Consider the following 21,056-nt stretch of genomic DNA (forward strand, 5'->3'; position numbering starts at 1 on the left):
ACCTTTCTGCCAAAGGCTATTTGGTGGCTTAAACACTCCCTTTCCCCTCCTTCCTCTTGGTTTCTTTGTATTCAATTACTCCCTGATAGATGCTGCCCTTATTGTGCTCTGCACAATACCACGGGTGGCTAACAACAGTGCTTAATTTGTGCTGGTGGTTGCAGGTGGTGGGCACCAGCACTCATTTTGGAGATCTTGACTTCTCTTTCTTCATTGCAACAAGAAAGAGAAAACTAAGACAATAGAGACGAAAGGGAAACATAGGGAAAAAGCAGAAATGAAAGAGCGAGATACAGAGATTAAAGTGTACAATGGTGTAGGAAAGAAGGAAGCAATGGAATCAAAACCCGGCAGCCTAAGAAAAACTTTGGGCCACAACACTTTTCCCCAAAGCATCCCTTTCATGACCCAAAGCTCCAGCATGCGGTCTACACAGTACCTTAGCAGGAAAAGTAATAGAACATGTCAATATTACTGTTGGACAACTTGGCACTGTAGCAGAGTAACAAAGTCTGTCATCTGTGAAGCTGGACAGCTCAGGAAAGAGTAGTAAACTAGCAAAGTCTGACCCATTTCTGCACTAGACTGTACTCCCTTTTCCATGAAGATTTCGGGAAGTGTGTGTTTTTCAGAAAACCAACAAGCCTCTCTCTGGCTGAGGCATGGAGGGCCTCGGGCCTACTTCCTGTCTTGGACAGCTTTCAAAAGCTTTCGTTTTTGGGAACCCCCCCTTTCCTCCCACCATCCTCCCCTGCAGCACTGTGGAGTTATAATTCCTGATTTATTTAGAATTTCCGATTCTTTCACACGTTTATATGGGTCAATACAAACCTCTGCTGTTAATATCCTGCATGGCTGGAGGGAATCATAATTACAGGGAATTAAGGGGGACGCAAAGGCGTGCAAAATGGAGAAGGAGAAAATGTGGTTAAGCCCTTCCAATGCGTTGGAGGAGAAATCTACTCTATTTTTTTAAACTTTTCACAGACGGAGGGATGATGGGGGTTTCTCAAGAGGCAACTTGCAAATAGCTTTGTGCGTGGCGTTACACAAAAACAGGGCCCCTTGTAAATTTGGTTAGAGGCCCTTTAAAGGCGCCGAGTCCCTCCTCACAGACATACACTGACCCTGGGTGATCATGGACACCCTAAAAAGCCTGGTCTCCCTAAATCACATCGGCTTCAATGCCCTGTGTTATGGCCTTAGTTTGTGATGACGAGGTTGTTTACTGTTGTGGGTGTGACATTGTAGGGAAGAGGGAGCAGATGCCCCTGGATAAGCAACTGGTATTTTTGTAATAGATGTGTGGGATTATCCTGGATCTGTATGCATGCTGTGGACTTGGCTACTGGACTAGGAAAAGGAAATCGACTAATAACTGTCATTCTTTCTAGAAGACCAGAATCTTCTTCACTCTGATCGGTCAGGTTTCTGTCTCATTCACAGTACAGAGTTAGCCTGTTTTTACTATTCTAAATTATCTAAGAGACATTCTGGGCTCAGGTAGCCATGAAGCCCCTGGTCTTATTGGACCTCTCTGCAATATATTGATACACTGTCACACAAAATGTTACTTTTCCACCACCATCAAATAGCAGTACCTGACAACGCCATAGTGTGAATTGCTTTGCATAGTTCCCAGGTATGTTTCCTCCCTTTCCCTCCAATTTTAAGTTGTTCACAAATAGATTTCCATAGGGCTCCTCCCTGAGCCCTTCCCTTTTTAATATCAATTTTTTCCCCTCAAGCAAAGTTCAACCAGTCATCGGGCTTCACCTTCTTGAACTATCCTGAAGACACACAGATTATTATCAGACATAATGACCGCGTCTCTTGTGCTCACATATATTTTTTAAATCACCTTACGGCATTGTTAGATGGATGAATGATTGTCAATAGATTAAAACTCAATGCTGACGGGGGTATAGCTGGGAATGGTGCAGTGGCACCAGGGCCCAAGGATTTGAGGGTGCTACTGCACCCAAATTCTGACAATCTTCTAATATCTAAAATGGGTTTGTGGAAGCCATTTTTCTGTTTTTTCAAATAGGACCCATGGCAAGGTTGCTACACCAGTGACAAGTGACTAGACCAAAGACATTGTTGTGCGATCTTCCTCGGTCTTCTGAACAGTCATTTAATTACTCCTGATCGCGGACCTTCACCCACTCCCATCTCTCCTGTGTGAAACCTAGAAGGCCTATTCGATTATTCCTAGTCTCTCTCCATGCATGTCAATAGGATATCTTCTATCAGCTTCTTTTACGTTATAATTCTTTGAAAGATTGTCCACCTTCTCCCTTTCACTGTCTGCTGGACCATAGTCCAGGCATCATTCCGTCATGCCTTTACTACGGCAATTCACTTTATCTGGGTCATCCTCTATTCCTGCTGGTAAGGCTCCAGAGAACTCCAAACACTGCTTGTCTCCTCTACTTCTCTCTCAGGACACTCACATCTTACTTGCTTGCTGTCTCTTCATGAGGGCCCAATCATTAAAAACCCTACTTTCAAGAGCCTCTGTTTTGCATATAGGCCACACATAAGACTGAAATCATATATTCATGTCAAATCCCATATGTACAACCCTTTTAGGTGCTTGATCTTCTTCCTCGAGTGCTATCATTGTTTATCGATTTTGCCAAATTTGCAATGAAGGCTGCTCTTTCAAACAGTTGGCAGCGAAACTCTGGAATACCACCGCTGTTAGTCTTTGGCTTCTGCATAACCATCCTTAATTTTGTACGCCATTAAAAACATGACTGTTTACTTCTCCATCTGTGCAAATTAATACTTGCATTCACTGATCACTGACACCGGCTCATCCCAACAGTGCCAGGTTTCCCCTTCCGGGTAATAGCACACAATACAAATTTTTATCAATGTCAAATGTCCTGGTAGTGGTGAATTTGTTATAAATACATGTTATGAAGCTGGCGAAGATGTATAGATTTGGGATGGGTATGCTGTTATGTGATTGTGAAATGCCCGTGTATTTTTTTTTATCAATTTGTGGATCTTCGTTTCTTGGTTGCATTGATTGAGAAGTTTGAGTGAACAGTTTTTAATTTCTGTCAGATTGATAGTATCACTTGTTTAGTTGATTGTATGGCTTTGATATGTGTTGGATTTAATGGATGAAGAGTGCGCACCTTAGCGTTCAGGTCGCTCATGTTGGTAAGTTGCGTCTGACTTCAAGGTAGCTCTAATGCAAGTTCATGTTTTGGGGTGTGGATCTGTAGGGAATAAAAGTGTAGGGTTATGTAAAACAGACTTTGGAGGATGGAGTAAATATATGTCTGCAGTGGTTGAGGGTAGCTTTTGGTTATTTTTTGTGATGGCGTCTCAAATTATTCTGTGGCAATCGGAGTGGGGTAGTCTGATACTGAAACTATAGTATGGGTTAAGCCCGATTTACATTTGAGCTTCTGGGTAAAGAGGTGTGGCATATTGTACAGTATTGCAGCACGTCTATAGTTCCTCAGACGCTTGACGAGGCCCTGAAGCACTCGCATGTGGACAAATAAGAGACTACTCCATTCCTTGTGCATGAAAGGCAGAGTGTGGGTTTAAAGAGTGCCCTATGGAGCCAGTAGAGAACACATCATGCTGTCCTTGTTTCTGGGCGCAGTGGGGAGGGCGGGTTCCACTAAATGTCAATAGTACTTCTTAAATTCAATGTGGTGCACCGGGGATGTTGGGATTCTGTCGGAGATTTCTGTTTTATGCGCATGACAATGCCGTTCTGGCATTTGTATGTACTTGGCGTTTTGAAAAAAATAAAGAGATTTGTTGGTGCTTGGCGTTTTGAAAAAAATAAAGAGATTTGTTAAACATAAAAAAGAGTGCCCAATGGATGATAAGTTTAGGAATTGTGTGTTAGGTTTGAAGGTGCGCTCCAAATATGTTGCTGCACTCAAGCAAGGACTTAAGCAAGAGGTGTTGAAGGGATAAAGTCACATTTGTGTACACTTTCCATCTTGGTGTGTGAAGGTACTACATTCTACTGGTCAAGTTTTGTTGATGTTTTGAGCTCCCAGGAAGTAAAAGATACAACGCTGTTAATTGATGTCTGTCAACTTCTCGTGTAACATGTACAGCATCAGCAGGGTAAGTCTCTATTTCATACAAAACACTACTCCCCGCCCCTGACGTGCTCTGAAGTGACCAACACCAGAGCCTGAGAGGATGGAAGAGCCTGTGGGCTCCATGAGCCTAGTCATGAAGATGCTGCTGGCGGTTTGCACTTGCCATGTTTCCGATAGCCCACCAAACAGCCGCGAGAGGCCAATGCTGCCACCAGGGAAGGGAGTCTGGCTAGAGCCTGTGGTTCAGGTGACTGTCTTTCTGAACTTGCACACACCCCTCAGCTATTCCATCACATACATGTTGCAAAAAAAGACAAAGGGGTCTTTGCCTGTGGTTTTGATGAGCAGTGGACCGGTACCACAGGCCTGGTCGTGGTTAAAGACATCCTAGGTTCCCCTCAATATCACCGCCCTGTTCTTAACATCTACCCCTGACGCCCTAATGTTTCCTGTGAAACATGGGTGGAGAGGGCTTCATGTTCACCGCAGATGTAGCTTGGAAAGGCCCCATCTGGTATGTGTTACGCATGGGACACGCTGCTCGCCTTGCTGATCGCTCGGAGCGCGCAGGATACTCCACCATCTGTTTAAAATCAGCAAAAAGATAAAATCTTTGTTTGCTTTTCCAATAACTTTTGCTGTTACATTGATGAAATGTAGATTAGAATCCATCCTTCTCCACCCTACCAGCTCTTCACCTCTTCTCCAAGCTGGGACTGTCAGAGCGCGTGGCTTCCAGAGGAAGGGGATTCATTACATACCCATGGGCAGAAAGTCTGGAGTGGATTTTGAGACTTGTGGGCACCCACACTCCTGGCACTACCGGCTTCTCATGCAGTCTCTCTTCAAATGTTACTGTTGATTATGTTTGGATGCTTCTGCTTTTGTGATATTTATTTATTTATCACTAAGTTCATATCCTTAGGCAATGAGATGCCACCATCACCCCAAAAATCTCTCCCCGTCTCCTGTGCCAGAACACGCCATATGCCAAGACTGTTTTAGCAGTGTCCACATTTAAAGATGAAAAAAGAACCATCATGGTGCGCCGGTACATGCGATATTCAGGCCTGTTTTCTCCAGCCTTATTCTCAGAACTCGGGAATTGTCGGTTCTGTTGTAGTGCCTTTATAAAGATTTAAGGCTATACTGTGCACTGAGGCCACATCAGTGCTTTGAACGCAAAACCTTTTTTTTTTTTTAATTATTTTTGCTGTTCCTATTGGTGTAGGCAGACACACCGTATGCCAAGCAGATTCAGAGCGTAGGAGGCTTGTTTCTCTGGACTAGCAGCTGTGCACTATACTTGGCATGTAGGCAACGCCTGCTCTGAAGTTATGCCAACTTGGAGTCAGTAGGTGAGTGCTGAACCCGGCATGTGGTGAATGTTTGATCAGGAGATATGCCACCTGGGTGTCATCCACAGGTGTGTACTGCAGCCTTGGCAGCGTGAGTAAGCCGTCGCTGTAGAAAGGCGGCCTATTTATTTCATATCGGAGGGTGAACAGTACTCCTTGCATGCTCACAATGCTCCTTTGTTCCTTTCCCATCGGTCTGAGATGAACAGGTGGGCAGTGATCCGCTAGGAACAGTTTCATGAATACCTCTGCGATTCACAAAGGGTGTAAGTGTTAGTGAATGGACAGTGACTTCGATAGCAGGCACCAGTGGTGCTAGGATGATTCCCAGATTGGGTGTGCCGCCATCAGCATACCACAGCAACTACAAGGTGATGGAGGGAATCCCTGAATTAATCTCAACCTTCGGCAGTTGCTCTGGGCCGCAGTCACGTCTATCGTTTTTTGCCCACTTTGTCACTGTTAGATAAAAGCCTGCCATATGAAAAGCAGTACCAATGTTGTTCCTCATCGGAACAGTCCGCCCGAAGTTGGACAAGGTCCCCGCCAGAAGGGCGCACAAGGACCTCCAGACTGGGTTCAATCTACTTAGGATTCATCAATGAGGTACAGCTTGAGTCCTATGGCACAGTGAATATGGGACCTACGTCTGACAATACCCATCACACTTAAAGCATCAACTGCAACAGCAACAAGATGATACATGGAATGCTTAGATTAATTTGTGCAACTGGCAATTGCTCAGGCTCCATTTCAGGCCTTCCTTTTTCTCCCACCATGCTAACCTATACAAAGACTTGCACTATGCAACTAAGTACTGAACCTACTACTCACAGGAACAGTCTGTTCTGAAATGCCAGGCAAGGTCCCCTCAAGGACAGACCACAAACAATCCCAGAGCAGTTTTGACCTACTTGGGTGTCATCAGTGAGGTATAGCTTGAGTACAGTATGCACTGGAGCTGCGTCAGGGCATACACCATTCCATTCCATTATTTTTTACCCACCATGCTACTCAAGACAAAGGCTTACCTTATGCAATCGATAGCAATCCTGCTCATCGTTGAAACAATCCATCCCAAACTGCACGGGCAAAGCCTCCTCGAAAAGGGACCACAAGCAGCCGGTTTTGACCTACTTTAGGTCTCATCAGTGAAGTGTAGCTTGAGTCCCATGGCACAGTGAGCATGGGACCTGCACCTGGACATATCATTCTCACTTATGGTGTAAACTGCAACAACAACAAGATGATGGATGGAATGCTTGAATTAATCTCTTCAACTGGCAATCACCAGGGCCACATTCCAGTCCATCAAGTGATTGGCAGTGGTTACACTTATTACAAGCATTCCTCCCTTTTGTGTGTTTGATGTTCGGCCCTTTCGGCTCTAAGTGGCAAGGGTATGCCCAGATGTGGGTCCCATGTTCACCATGACATTGGAACCAAGCTACACCTGATTGATGAGCTCCAATCACGGCAAAAACCTTCTCGGCCAATATACCTCTGTCCAGGTTGGCCTAAAAAAACTGCCAGTAAATGGAGGTACCCATCACAGAAGGGGAGATCGCACAGGCAATTAAACAGCTGGTGACGGGTAAGACACCTGGTAGCAATGGCTTTCCCTTTGAATTTTATAAGAGTTGCCAAACTGAGCCCTTCAAGCCCCTGGCTAAGATGTACGCTATGACTCACAGGAAGTCCAGCTGCTGGAGTCCTCTCTGGAGACTCTTATCATCATGTTACCAAAGCGGGAGGCGCCACAATCGACAGACATGCGTATTGACCTTGTCCCTCTTTAATCTTGACTGCAAGACCCTGAGGAAAATTATCGCGATCCAGATCCTTTACTGCCTGCCATCCCTGGATATCCCAGACCATAGCGGCCTTGTTCCCAGGCGAAGTACCTCTTTGAATATACAACAGATATTCCATATGATCGACAGATCGCAGGCAGAGCTCCGTTGAGCAGAGGCGGTGCTGGTGGACATGGAGAAGACCTTCGACAGTATATCATGGGCCTATGTCTTCTCGGTCTTCCACCGCATGGGGTTTGGAGAGGAATTTTTGGCCTGGATCCAAGTGCTGTACTTAGCCCCAGGTGAGAGTAAGTTTCAGGTGTGAGGATTTGGACAGGCAGTTCCACAGAGGCACCCAGCAGGGCTGCTGTCACTGCTAATGTTGGTGCTCGCAATGGAGCTGCTGGCGTGCAGGACATCCCTCGCTGAGAGTGATCACAGGCTGACTCTGGATGGTCAGACACAACCTATCTCCCTCTGTGCGGATTATATCCTGATCGATCTGAATGATGGCATCACAGAGGTGGCACCTACTATGTGCTTGCTGAACTCATTCAGCACATTGTCTAACCTGCACATAATGAACTTACTCAAATTGTGTATTTTCCCATTTTTGAACCAGTGTTCTGCTCTACTGGAGGAGGCTGGACCCTTTTATGTCCTGATTGCTGTCCAATCCTTCCGGTATTTGGGAGTACAAGTGTACAAAGACCTGGAGGATGTCTACGAGGCAACCTAAACAGAATGGTCGCCTCTCTCTGAGCATCATTAATGTTTTGGCGCTTGCTGTAATTGTCACCCATGAAATGTATGGTGCAAGCGAAGATGGTTGCCCTACTGCATCTCCTTTAAGTGTTTGCCAATGTATACTTTTTGCTGCCCACACTGTGTTTCAGGACTTGAACAGCTGGCTCGTTGCCTTGATCTGGGCTACGGGTCGACCGCTCGTGGGCATGGCGAAGCTGTGTCTACCACAGTGGCGGCCGGCATGACTCGCAGGTGGCGAGGCGGGGGCTTCCTTACCTTGCCGCCGGGTCCCGCGTCTCTACTCCTGCTCTCCTGGTGGGACAGGAAGACAAGAAAATCACAGTGCTGCAATGCAGCATTGTGATTGGTTTTAAGCATCCTGGTTCGACGCTCAACCAGGGAATGGGAGCCTGGGCATGTTCTCCATGCAGGCTGAACAACAGGGAAAGTGTGCATGACTGTTTTGAGTGAACCTAGAGGGCTGACAAAACAGTCATTGTGCACTTAAGAGTGTGCAAACCACTCATCCCATGCCTTGCTCCGAGAGCGCCCGCAAAGGAAACATAAAATTATATTAACTCAAAGTTATTATCATTTTATATTTCCTTTACTTTGCACTGCTCAAAAGCAGTGGGGCGACACTCTTTTTTGCCATAGCGGTGAAGCCGCCACTGGTCTAACATAGGCGAGGTGTGGACCTGGGAGCCAATAACTACAAACTTTACTATCTGGCCTGCCAGGTGCAGTGGTTGTTGATGTGGCTTGTCTTGAGGCGCCGCCTGAAGCAGGTCATCCCTGGACCTGCAGGACAAGGGAAGACGTACTCAGAGAATCCCTGGGGACCGCTCCTTGAGTTAGGCAGGTCTTGCTCCTGCTCCTCAAGGTACGATATAGTTAGGCGGTACCAGCTCTGCTGACGTGGGTACACAGCATATTCGCCAGATCTGCCCCTGTGGTGCTTACCAGCTTTCACTAGGGTATGGACAACAGCACATCAATCAACATTTTTAATTTCTTGGTTTGTTTTTGATTTACTAAAATATTTGTTTCAAAAACATTTTTGAATTAGAAAGTAATAATACACATAATTTACAATAGTACAGATTTACAATAGTTGATTTGACCAATCTTCACTTTTCTCTTTACTTGCTGCTGATATATTTTGAAATATTGAAATGTTTGTTCAGTCCCTACAAGTACTTTAGTCTTGTTCTGTATTAGAAATCATTTCATATACTGCAGCCTTCTCCTTGAACACTGAACCGCAGGTTACAAAATTCACTCACTTGTAGCAGAAGGGATATTAAACACCAACCCCATTAAATGAAGGGCCTCTATTTATCAATCTTCTTTTGAATTCCTGCAAGGATTTTAGGGGGTGCTTCAGCACCTCCTTACCCCCAAGTTCCATCACCCTTGGCATGCAGCTTGGGCAGGAGTAAGACCTCGGTGTTGAATATGCTGTATAAAATAAAAGTACATACCTTGGAGTCGAAATTCATTCACAAATCCATAGGCTTTTGCCATGATCAGTGGTACCGAACAAGCAAGAGAGGGGGAATAGGAGGAGGGGATAGACCCTGCCTTGGTTTCAGACTACTTCTTCCTTTGTTTGATAATGTTCTCGACTCCTCTCTCGGGTTGGGAGCCAGGCAGAACGCCTGTGTGGGGTCAACAGGTTTAAAAAAGCTTTGTGGCACTTAACTAGTTAGCTCTCCAAAGTGGGAATTTCATTCAACAGCTCCCATCGCCTCCTGGACTTGCTTGTGTGCTAGCAGGTTCACCAATTGGCTACTCCTGTTCACCACTCATTTACTCCGGTTATCAACTCCTTTACTCCCTAGATACTTCTTTATTCCAGTTAACCCCTCATCTACTCAGGTTGACCTCCTCTTTACTTAATTCCACATTTCTGACTCCGGTTCGCCACTCCTCTCTTCTTGTTAAGCTAAAGTTGCCAATTTAACCTGTTTGCAGCCTTCTACATCCTCAGAACTCAGGAACTTTACCAACGTTGCCCATCTTTGCGCTAAGTCTGGAGTTACATTAAAAAAAAACAACAGTCTTTTTTAATGGTCGGTTTTCTCCTTCACAGGAATGAGTGAACCATCAGGTTGGGAATTAACAGGCTTAGTCGCAGAACCGCACTCGTGCTTCAGTAGCGGACTGTCAATCAGGGACTGAGAAGGGAGACTACAGTTTCTCGTCACAATGTACAGCAAGTACTCTGGGACTGAAGCGGTTCCTCCTTATTGCTAAAGAGGGCATAATAAGAAGGGGACCATGGACTGGGTGGGCTTGGGAATAGAAAGCCAGATGTACGACCATGTCATTTTGCGAGTCGCAATTTGCGACTTGCAAAATGACATGTACAACAGTGTCAGAGACACTGTTAGCGATTCTCAGTGGGGTTGCAAACTGCATGCCTCATCAATATTCATGAGGCACTTGCAATTTGCGACCCTATTGAGAATGGCTGGCCCCCACAGGTATGGTGGCCTGCTGGGCTCAGCAGACCTCCATGTCTGGGACTGCTTTTAAATAAAGCAGTTTTTTTTTAATGCAGCCCATTTTCCTTAAAGGAAAACAGGATGCATTTAAAAAAGAAAAATGAAACATTTTCGTTTAATTTTTCAAGGGCATGTAGTGGTCCCTGGGACCACAGTCTGCCCCATAAAAATATGTTATTTATTTATTTTATAGTTTTATAGAGCGCGAACCAGACCCGTGAGGGTATCAGAGCGCTTTACAGGATTAAGGGTGGTATAAAAAGCATTAGGAAGAAAGGGACCACTTGGGTAAAATAGGTGGATACATTATACCAGAAAAAAGCACACAGTCTAAGGTCCCGGCTGCATATGGGATCAAAATTAAAACAGGTAGAAACATTATAAAAGAAGGCACGCAGTCTGAACTCTTGAGTGGGATGCCCAGGAGCGCAGGAAGTCATGGATAATGCCGAGGTGGAGGGTGGAACATGTCGTTCAGGTAATTGTAATGTAATCGCTGTATGAGGTATTTGCCCATTAAGAAGGATTTGGTCTCCTTTTTAAAGTGTGCCAAGTACGGAAGTCTTATGATGGTGGGTGGGTGGGAGAGATTTCAAATTCTTGGAGTGGCCCCATAGAAGGCCCGATTGTAGGTTGTATTCTTCCGGAAGCGTGCTAGTTGCAGCAACAGGTCTATGGCAGATCGGGAGTTTCTGGCTCCTCCGGATATCACGAGTTTTGGGGCGAGAAATGCAGGGGAATTGGAGTAAAGAGCTTTGTGAGTAATGCAGGCCAGTTTAAATTGGATTCTGGCCTCTAAAGAAAGCCAGTTCAGAACTTTGAGGTGGGGAGGGATGTGGTTGAATTTCTTTGAGCCAGTTAGGAGTCTGGTGGCGGCATTGAGGCAGGCTTTCAATGGGGCTAGAGAGTTCTTGGGTAGCCCTGCGAGAATGGAGCATCCATATTCTAGTCTGGAAATGACTAGTGCCTGGATTGCCGTTTTAATGTCGGAAACATCGAGGAATGGTTTTAGGTTTCTTAGGTAACTCAGGTGGAATCTGGCTATTTTGGCTATCCAATTTATATGGGCATGCATGTTCAGGCTGCCATCAAGGGTTATTCCAAGGGATTTTGCAGAGTCAACAATGGTAGGAGGGCAGTTTAGAGCTGTGATGGTCTTGATCCATTTCTGGATGTCTGGTTTTGTTTGGGGTGGGGAGATTAGAAGAAATTCAGTTTTATTTACGTTAAGTTTAAGCTGGTTGGCGGTGAGCCAATGGACTGTCAGCTTCAGGGCCTCATTCAGGGAGAAAATGTCCTCAGGGGAAGAGATTTTGATGTAGATCAGTGTATCGTCGGCGTACATAAGGTAGGAGATATTGGCGGCACGTAGCACCACAGTGAGCTGTTCAAGGTAAAAATTGAAGAGCGTAGGGGAGAGGGTTGATCCTTGGGGGACTCCAACCGTAACCGGAGACGGAGCTGATAGATTACCATCGATGAGGACTCTCTGTGAGCGATTTTCGAGGAAGGATCTAAACCATTCAAGGACGGTGCCATCCAAACCCATCCTGAGTTAGAGGCGTTCAATGAGAATTTCGTGGTTAACCATATCAAAGGCAGAAGATAGGTCTAGGAGGATTAGGAGACAGTTTTAGCCTTGGTCGAGGGCTTGGAGGGCGTCATCCACGATGTGGAGGAGGGTGGTTTCTGTGCTGTGTCCAGGTCTGAATCCGGATTGGAAGTCATCTAGATGGTGGAAGTTGTTGATGTGTTGGCTCAGCTGCTGTTGCACACATTTTTCCAGCACTTTGGCTAGGAGTGGGATGTTGGATATGGGTCTATAGTTGGCAGTGGAAGCAGGGTCCAGCGTAGGTTTTTTTTAGGATGGGGACAACTTGGCCAGCCTTGAGAAAATCAGGAATTGAGTCCTGTAGGAGGGAGGAGTTTATCATTGAGGTCCAGGAAGGGATGGTAGCCTGAGAGGCGGCAGTTAGAAGGGAGAGGATCATTGAAGTGATTGTTCGGGTTTAAGGAGGCAAGAGTTCTCGAAATAGAGTGTTCATCATAGATTTTAAAGTTGGACCAGTGCGCTTGTTTTTTGGGTGAGGTTTTGGAAGACAGCGCGGAGAGAAGAGGTAGAGCCGGCAAATTTTGATTTTGGTGCTGAGTTACGGATTTAAGTTCATTTCCTAGGGCAGATATTTTGTCGCAGAAGAAGAATGATAATTCCTCGCTTGATATTAGGGGTTTAGGTGTTTCTTTGGAGGTTTTCGCTAGTTTGTTGGATTGGTGTTTGACCAGGTCAAACAGCTTGCGAGGTCGATTTTTGGCGTTCTCAAGTTCAGTTCGGAAGAATTCTTTTTTAGAGTTGAGGATTTTCTTATTGTAGGCATTTCTGGCCTGGCAAAGTTTTAGATGGGACTGCTGGTGGGTGTTTCCAGTTTCGTTCGGTCTGTCGAAGGGATCTCCTCTCCTTGTTGAGGGATCCGTTGAACCAGGGATTCCTATCTTTGATCTGGGTTCTTTTTCATTTTAGTGGAGCCCTTTGCATTTGAAAAGAAGGTGTCCCATGGGGACACCTTCCCATTTGCGAATGCATTACCACCCTCTTGACGAGGGTGGTAAATTGCAAGTGTTTTGCATCCGCAATTGCGATTGCAAAACATTCTTACATAGGGTAGCGAGTCGCAATTAGGAAGGGACGCCCTAGGAATGCTCCTTCCTAATTGCGAGTCGCAACTCCTATGTAGCGAGGCGCAAATAAATTGTGACTCGCTAAATAGGGTTTGTACATGGCCCTGTAGGTTTTTGCATGCGCAAACGGGTCTCAAACCCGTTTGCGCAAGCAAATATGGTTTGTACATCTGGCCCAGAACTCCTTCTTACATCATGATCATCGCTGTGGAGAGAGTTTGATTTTTAGACAGGTAAGCCCTCACTTCTTTAGAAGTAATGCACATTGTTTTCATTCCATAGCCTTTGTCCTACTATTGCTTTTGTTTTGTGCAGTTTTTCTGTTCAAATAATTATGTAAAAAATAACTTTAAAATTATTTTAAGAAAGCCTGAGGAGAACAAAATAGCTTTTCAAGTAACGTGGAGCCCAGATCCCTTGTGCATTCTTGTGGTGCAAGGCAACTCCTTGAATGGTTGTGCTGTGTGTTATGGCCTCTCCTTAACACTAGGGTAACTGTTTCATAGACGGAGGGATTAGAGCATGGGTACTCACAAACATGCTCCCAGGGGCCAAAAAGGATGGTTTGAGGTGTGACTGAGGGTAGCATTGATGCCAGCAGGATACGGGCGAGGGCATTGGGTGGTGGCAGGTGAGCACAAGGGAAAGACTTTCATCCTATACTGCACTCTAAATTAAGCCTGTAGTCTCTAGAAGAGTCTGTGATTTGACAATACTGTTTTATGCTGTATCTAGGCCGCTACCCCTTTACTGCACCCTGAGGGCAGCCTTCTCTGCCTGTGATTGCTACCTTTGGTGAGTCAAGAGAACAAAGGAGGTAACTTGATTATTGAACTGGAATTAAATAGAATCTTATGCCTCACAATCTCCTTCTGCTTTTAGTCTCCTATTTGTTGATATTCAGAGTGGTTAGAAGCAGGAATCAAACCTTGGCACAATCCCGTCTTCCTCACTTGACCAAACTGTGTAATCCTAGGCAATTGTTTTATTTCACTTTGCTTTGTTTTTCTTCATTGTCACACATGAGGGCACTTTCAAATATGAGTTCAGGATGTGCAGTGTGCAAAACCTGTAGTATTTAATTTAATAAACTATTATGTTACATGTATAATAACCTAGGCCACATAGAGGATGCATATGACAACTGACTTGTGTCTTTGCTTACTGATGGCATTGTTGTCAGAGCTGTGAAGGCATGAATGTTTCCAAGTTCATGTTTGAAAACTATCCCTTTAAAAAAAATGCCTTTCAGTACAGCAATAATCACGGGTGGAAAATAATAATTCTGGTGCTCAATAGGGGCCAGGGCCTCTTCGGCAGTCGCCAGGGGCAACCAGGCAGCGATGAGTGAGCAGGTAAACTCCCAATATTTAACGTGTCCTGCCGCCCCTGGCGACTGCCCAGGTGACCCCACCTGTCATGTGGCGCGCCGTAGACCACGAAATTCAAAATGAGGCCACTGAACCTGACCGGTCCGATCAGGCCCAAACCTGTCTCCGGTGCCTTGGCCTCTTCTCCATTTTTTTAATTTTGAAGAGCCTTAGTCGTATTTTTATGTTTGGTGCAAAATGTCTTTAGAATGAAGGGGTTTTCTAAGATAAGTAATGCAGGACCCCTTCTTTTTTTTTTGTACTTATCCTTCAGTTAATGTGTTAATAAATACTTACTGGTTTAAAGCTTTCTGAATGTTACTGCTACGTCAAATAAACAGCAGAACAGGGGACCGCATGTAAAGGTCAGGAGGGCCACATGTGGCCCTCGGGCCATATTTTGAGTATCCTTGGATTAGAGTGTAGTGCTACAAAGGAGGTTCTTCAAGTACTTAAAAAAGCATGTTAGTTATCAAAAGTGCACAGCAAATAGGATATTTCTCTAAGCTGCAGACCTTTGTCAGGTTGTTTAACCCTACCACCAGGATTTGTTGTAGGTGTATACTTCTCTATAAATTGTAGCTGTCTTAGTTTCCATGCATGATGGAAAACCTGCACTCTGGAGGAAGCCTATGGACAGAGTGCCCCCCATAGGGGGGCGCAAAACTTAGGACACGGGCCACCATGGTCAGGCCCCTGCATCGATCCGGCGACGTGCTGGCCAATTACTCCTTGTGTAGTGGTTTTCCTTACCATGAGGGCCTAATTCTTCATGATGTGTTGCTATTATTTGACCTTAAGTATGTTCCTTCCTTGAATGTGTTTTAAACATGAGTATGTTTTGACATGGCATAATAAAAATGTTCCACTAAATTCATGATCCACGTGAGTTCTGTGGGTGCCTCGTTTGGGTTGTGTTGGGGCACGAACCAGACTGGGAGTATTCGGATCCTAAAATCAGTTGTGGGACAGAATTGTAAACAGCAACGGAATTCATAAAGGAACTGACACTGGTCTAGCGGTAGTAATTGCAGAATGAAATCAGAGTAAAACTGGAGTAGGATCTGTGTTGTCAAGCGTAGGCACGAAAGGGATTAGACTGGATGGGACAGGCACGGCTCACCTGCAACTGTTTTCTACCATAATGTAGCTAGCTTCATTCACTTCCACATGGAGGAAAATGGCAATCGCCACAAGTTCTGCGAAGGGTACCTTCTTATTTTCTGGATTTTTCCTTTGCTTTTATCAATTTTTTTTTCTTTATTGTGATGGCCCCAATATGGCTGTATATGCTGGGTGTAATTTAAAGATGGTTAGTAAACTCCAGTGCTGATGTACCGTCCCTTTGCTAAGGAAGACCATATGGAATGACCTCTTTAGAGATATTGGGAAATTGAACAACATGCTGGTTCCCTGAAAGCATGTAGGGTGGTAGCATAATACATTGCACTATACAAATCTCTGTCATAAGATCACAAGTCAGGCACACCACTGCCAAACCCTGACACTTGCCTGACTTTTTCTTGGTCCTACTGGCCATATTCGCAAACTAGTCACATATTGTCTAAATTCCCCAGCAGATGCGGTGACACTAATTCACGTAACAGGAAGCCAAACCTTGGGGGTTTTCTACAGTGTTCCTGTTTTTTAGGTCTTTATGGCTTAGTTCCCGTCAGTCGACCTAACTGTGATTTAAAAAAAACAATAGAATATAAAATGAACGGTTAGAGATGAAAATATTGTGGTGATGTGGTAAGGAATTAGAGGAACGCTTAGCTTGCCCTGGTCACTCTGCAGCATAGGTTTCGGCAATCTTACTTTTAGTGGTCACCTAAGATGTTCCCAGGGCTCGAGTCGGGGTACAACGCGGGTGGACGGCGTCCCCCCACTTATTTTACTGGGTTTTTACCGGGTGGACGCCGTCCACCCTGCCCAAAAGATGGAGCCGGTACCCGAGCCTGCGCGCGCGCTCAGCACTCACCAAACCTAACCTTCTATTATCGAGAGAGGGCGAATAGAACTCTTTAAGTTGTTTCACGTTGATGGAGCCGTTCAGTATGACAGACGGGCGCTCGTGGCCCTATATTAGGAAAGGTCAGTATGTGTTTATGCATTTCAGACGGAGACCGGCAAATTTACTGTGGGCAATAAATACGCACCGAACAAGCGCATCTTTAATTTCCCCGCTCCTTTGAGTGTCAATACGGTGACTAATTCCAACGTAAACATTCTCCTTTGCCCTTTGAACCTGCCCCCATCGCCTTCTAACCTTTGTTAATTAGTGGGGACTCCATCTCGTGACGTCACTTCCGGCTGTGAGGTCACTTCCGGTGACACCACCTAACTTGGAGCGTCCCCCCACTTCTTTTTTTAGGACTTGTGCCCTGGATGTTCCTTCCTACTTCCTCCTCCTCAGAGACAAAAGGAGTTCCAGGTACCCAAGGCCATGCTGCTGTTATTACCATACCCTAATATAAGGGGAATATATTACCTAATAGACAGGTTGTAGGGTTTGGATTAAGGCTGGGCTGTGTTCTCCACTTGACTAAATTCTGTGTACAATGATTAATTACTTTATTTTTCTTTACCCGAGTTCCCTTATCTCTGAAATCGACAGTGCTTAGAAGTTATAAGTGTTTATTAAGAAGGGGCATTAATGCTACATGCAAGTTCCAAATACATAAAACTAGCTCTGCAGCTGTGGGGAACGCACCAGCTCCCCTCCTTGCCACATGTTCCCCACACTAAAACAAACCACCGCTGGTATCCATTCCGCCCTGCCCTGTTTGATTTTTTTTTCTATTTTTTTTTATCCCTTCACAAGGTTGCAATTAGTTACCTCTAATGAGCCTTAACGAGCGCCCCCCACACCCGCCTTGCTGGCCTGGGACTGGCTAATTGACACGACCAGCTGCGGTGTCTGAGCCCCTTTAAAATTCCTCCCATTTTTCACACGGCCGGCTCCAGCCAGCCCCCTCCCTCCCCCGCCTCCAGCAGCTGCGGCAGAGCACGCCCTGTCACGGACAAAATGGCGGGCACACAAGTCCCGGCCTTGCACTGATGGCTGACAGCTGTGTGGGCCAGGGCCGCTAATAAATAGCAGCTTAACCTGGGGAGCCCAGAGCAAGACGAGGTCGGGCCTCGTTCAGCCCAACCCCCCCTTGTGATTCAACCCCCCCCTTTACCCCGTTTTATTTAACAAGGCGGGCCTGCAGCAATGCCCTGTTATTGCACTAAAAATAATCAGGGCCTGGCGTGTGTTGGTTTAAATCCCAGATTATCTCGGTCTCACCACGAGACCCGCGGCGCTGCACTGGAAGGACCACCAGTGGGGAGTCAGACACCCCACCCTTCACGAATCAAGAGGGCCCCTTTGGCCACCCTTCACGAATCAAGAGTGCCCCTTTGGCGTTGGCACACACTAATACTTTCTGTGGAGAACCTCCTTCTCCGGATGTCTCTCACATCCCCAGGTGATAACATCTCACTGTGGAACCGTTAAGAATTAATACCACCCATAGCTGCAAAGTGCAAACCAGTTGCCTCACGAATGAGGGCGAGGCAAGATGTTTAAGAGGGTGATCCTCTTAAAGTGACTGTAGAAAAGAAACATTTTAGGGAGGGTGAGGCAGGTTTTTAGAGAGGGTGAGGGAATGGAAGTCTCTTGAGGCATGTCGCTTTTTAGGAGGATGTGTAGTATTGAAAAGAGGGTGACTCTTGCCAAATAAGTGTGAGTTGACCAATATGAGTACCCACGGCATTTCTATCCCTTCCACATGACTATACAGTTACATGGATTAAAGAACGTCCTGAAACATGGCTTTCCATCTCCATGTAACCATGCACGGAATAAACAACATCTCCAGAAAGCGCTATAAATCCTTATTAGTGAATCGAATACATGCATGTAATACTAACAACCAAGCAGTTCTCTTCTACCTGAATCAGTGCCTTATAAATAAAACCACTTGGAATTATGAGACGAGGAGGACCAAATTATGTGGAAAACACCACTGCCGCAGAATCGCATTATTCGAGTGGTCTTGGTTATAATGGATTACCGGCCACAGCCTTCCGAACAAAGTGACCTATAGTGCCTTGACAAGGCGCAACAGAAAGTGAGAATCACCTATTGATAAGTCAATCCACTCATTTGTTTGATTACTTAAAATGAAGATGAATCTTTTACAGTGCGCGTGCCTGCCAATTTTGCTCCTAAATTATTTTCCTAGTTCTGTCAGAAAAGGAGTTAGAGTGAACCCCCATCTTGTACGCATACCTATACTCTTGTGGGAGATCATGTGTCTGAACTGGCTACAATAATTTTAGTTTCAATAAAACCGTGTGTCCCGAGATATTCCAGTCCTACCTAACAGCATTGCTTGGAATAAACGCATATAATAGATAATAAAGGTAATAAGTGACTGACAGAATATTCCTATGGTTTCAATGTTATTTTATCAATGCATAGAAAGACTTCCTCTGATACTTAACATCCCTCGTACCTCTGTCCCCTCTATCACTCCTCATCTTAAATGACACCCCACATAATTTCTATCTCGCTCCATTAATCCATGGAATAAATGCAAGAAGTAAGTTACACCCCAGGTATTTTGATCCATGCAATGTTATTGCATAGAATAAATTGTGTGTAATTAAGGAATGGCACAGTGTGTTTATATAATTTCTCTCTTATTGTGTATCTTTTTGGGCAAATAAATATCAGGCTATAATAATTAACTTGTCTGTGCATGAAATAAATTACACACCCAGCCTTTACAACCACCATTATTTTCTGCTAAGACTCCATGAAATGACAACCATTCGTTGGTTTTCTTCTGTTTCCATATATGTTGTCTGTCACTGAGCTTTCTTACTTTGAACAAAGGAGGAATGAATTGCTTGCCACCTGTGTGTTTACAATGTGTCTTTGCATCTGCACTTTGCTGGCATGCCACCAGTATGTATTCCCCAAGTAATCCTCTGCCCTTTCTCCACTCAGCATGCGACTGTCATCCTGTTGGCGCAGCTGGCAAGACCTGCAATCAGACCACCGGCCAGTGTCCCTGCAAAGATGGCGTCACGGGGTTGACCTGTAACCGCTGTGCCAAGGGCTACCAGCAAAGCCGGTCGCCTGTGGCCCCCTGCATCAGTGAGTTGTGTGCCCATGTGTTTACATTTAAACTACAGTAGAGTTCTGTAGTTGTGCTTGAGTAGTGGGGTTGACGCTGTCTGCCATCTGTGAAAATTATCCAAAGTTAATGCATTATTCCTGCCTGTTATGTCCTTTTCCTGTAAAGCATTATTTTTCCTGCCTGTAGCATGTTTGTACTTTCAGTGTGCTATACTGTTTTGCTGCGGCTAGTTGCTTCTTTCTGCCTGCGCCTAGTACTCGCCTGAACTTCCCACCTGACTGCCTGTATTTCTTTCCAGAGATCCCAGCTATTATCACAACCCCTGTGGTCACCAGCACCGAGGAGCCAACAAGTAAGTCACTACTCCTGGTTGTAAGGGGCTTGCATGTGGGATTGTCTCGGTTCTGGCCCAAGTCACCTGTAGCATAGAAATGTTCCTCCCAGACGAGGCCTCCGAGAAGGAGACAGACCATCGCCACCTTTTTCGCGATCTCCAAACTTGGTCATGGAAAATGAACAATGGAAAAAATACAGAAAGAAATATTTGCAAATGAGGTTTTAAAATCCCATTTATTTTTTGGAAACCACCCAGGGAAGTTGACAGAAAGTCTTAGTATGTATGCTTTTGCCTGAAGCGCCTCTTTTACCCGCCAAGATTTCTTTGTCTGCGATCTAGTGTCCCTGCCAGCAGCCCTCACTCCAGAGCAGCCTTTCAGTTAAATACTGCTTTTTCTATTTTAAAAAAAGCTTCTCTTAGAGCGAGGTTTAGTACATGTGAACATTAGAGACTTTGCAGGACTCTGGTGCCAAGACTGGGTAATGCACATCAGTTCCCCTTCTGCTAATCTAGAACTGGCACCCCCTCTGGGCTCCGTCAGTGCATCTCAATTCTGACGTCTAGCACACCCTTTCATAGCTGGGTCTGCACACGCACCTCACTTCTAACCCCCTAGACTGATTTCTGGAACCCCGCCACACAGCTCCAAACTGTGCACCTTAAATGTAAATATCTGTGCCTGCGAGATTTCTCTTAATCATTCTCAATTCTAACCTGCAGCGCCTTATGCCTGTCCAGTATAGGGCAGCACTATTAGGTCCACCAGGGCTCATCAATCCGCGCCTTTGAACCCTCTTTCCCTTCATTCATGTCTTCAATGTATAACAAGCATTTACAATGCAACGGTCTCGGCATTGTTAAAGTTAGAGCTATTGGCATTGCTCTTGACATTATTTTTGTTTATGTTTTTGTTTTTAAAACATTTAAAGAAACGGCATTGTCATGAGCAATGCCAATAGCTCTAACTTTAACAATGCCGAGACCGTTGCATTGTAAATGCTTGTTCTACTCTCTAACAATCGGCACAGCTGTGACCAAG

The 21,056-nt window shown here is 45.3% G+C and overlaps 1 protein-coding gene across 1 annotated transcript in view; it reads left to right on the forward strand.

Moving 5' to 3' along the window:
- LOC146789811 (netrin-3) overlaps nt 1–21,056 on the forward strand; it is a 181,671-nt gene that overhangs the window by 133,360 nt on the left and 27,255 nt on the right. The window contains exons 4-5 of the mRNA XM_085632167.1: nt 19,548–19,697; nt 19,979–20,032. Of these exons, the coding sequence (XP_085488293.1) occupies nt 19,548–19,697; nt 19,979–20,032 (204 nt within the window). The remainder of the gene's footprint in view (nt 1–19,547; nt 19,698–19,978; nt 20,033–21,056) is intronic.

Source organism: Triturus cristatus, chromosome 10 (genome assembly GCF_964204655.1).
Source record: "Triturus cristatus chromosome 10, aTriCri1.1, whole genome shotgun sequence".
NCBI classification, from domain to species: Eukaryota; Metazoa; Chordata; class Amphibia; order Caudata; family Salamandridae; genus Triturus; species Triturus cristatus.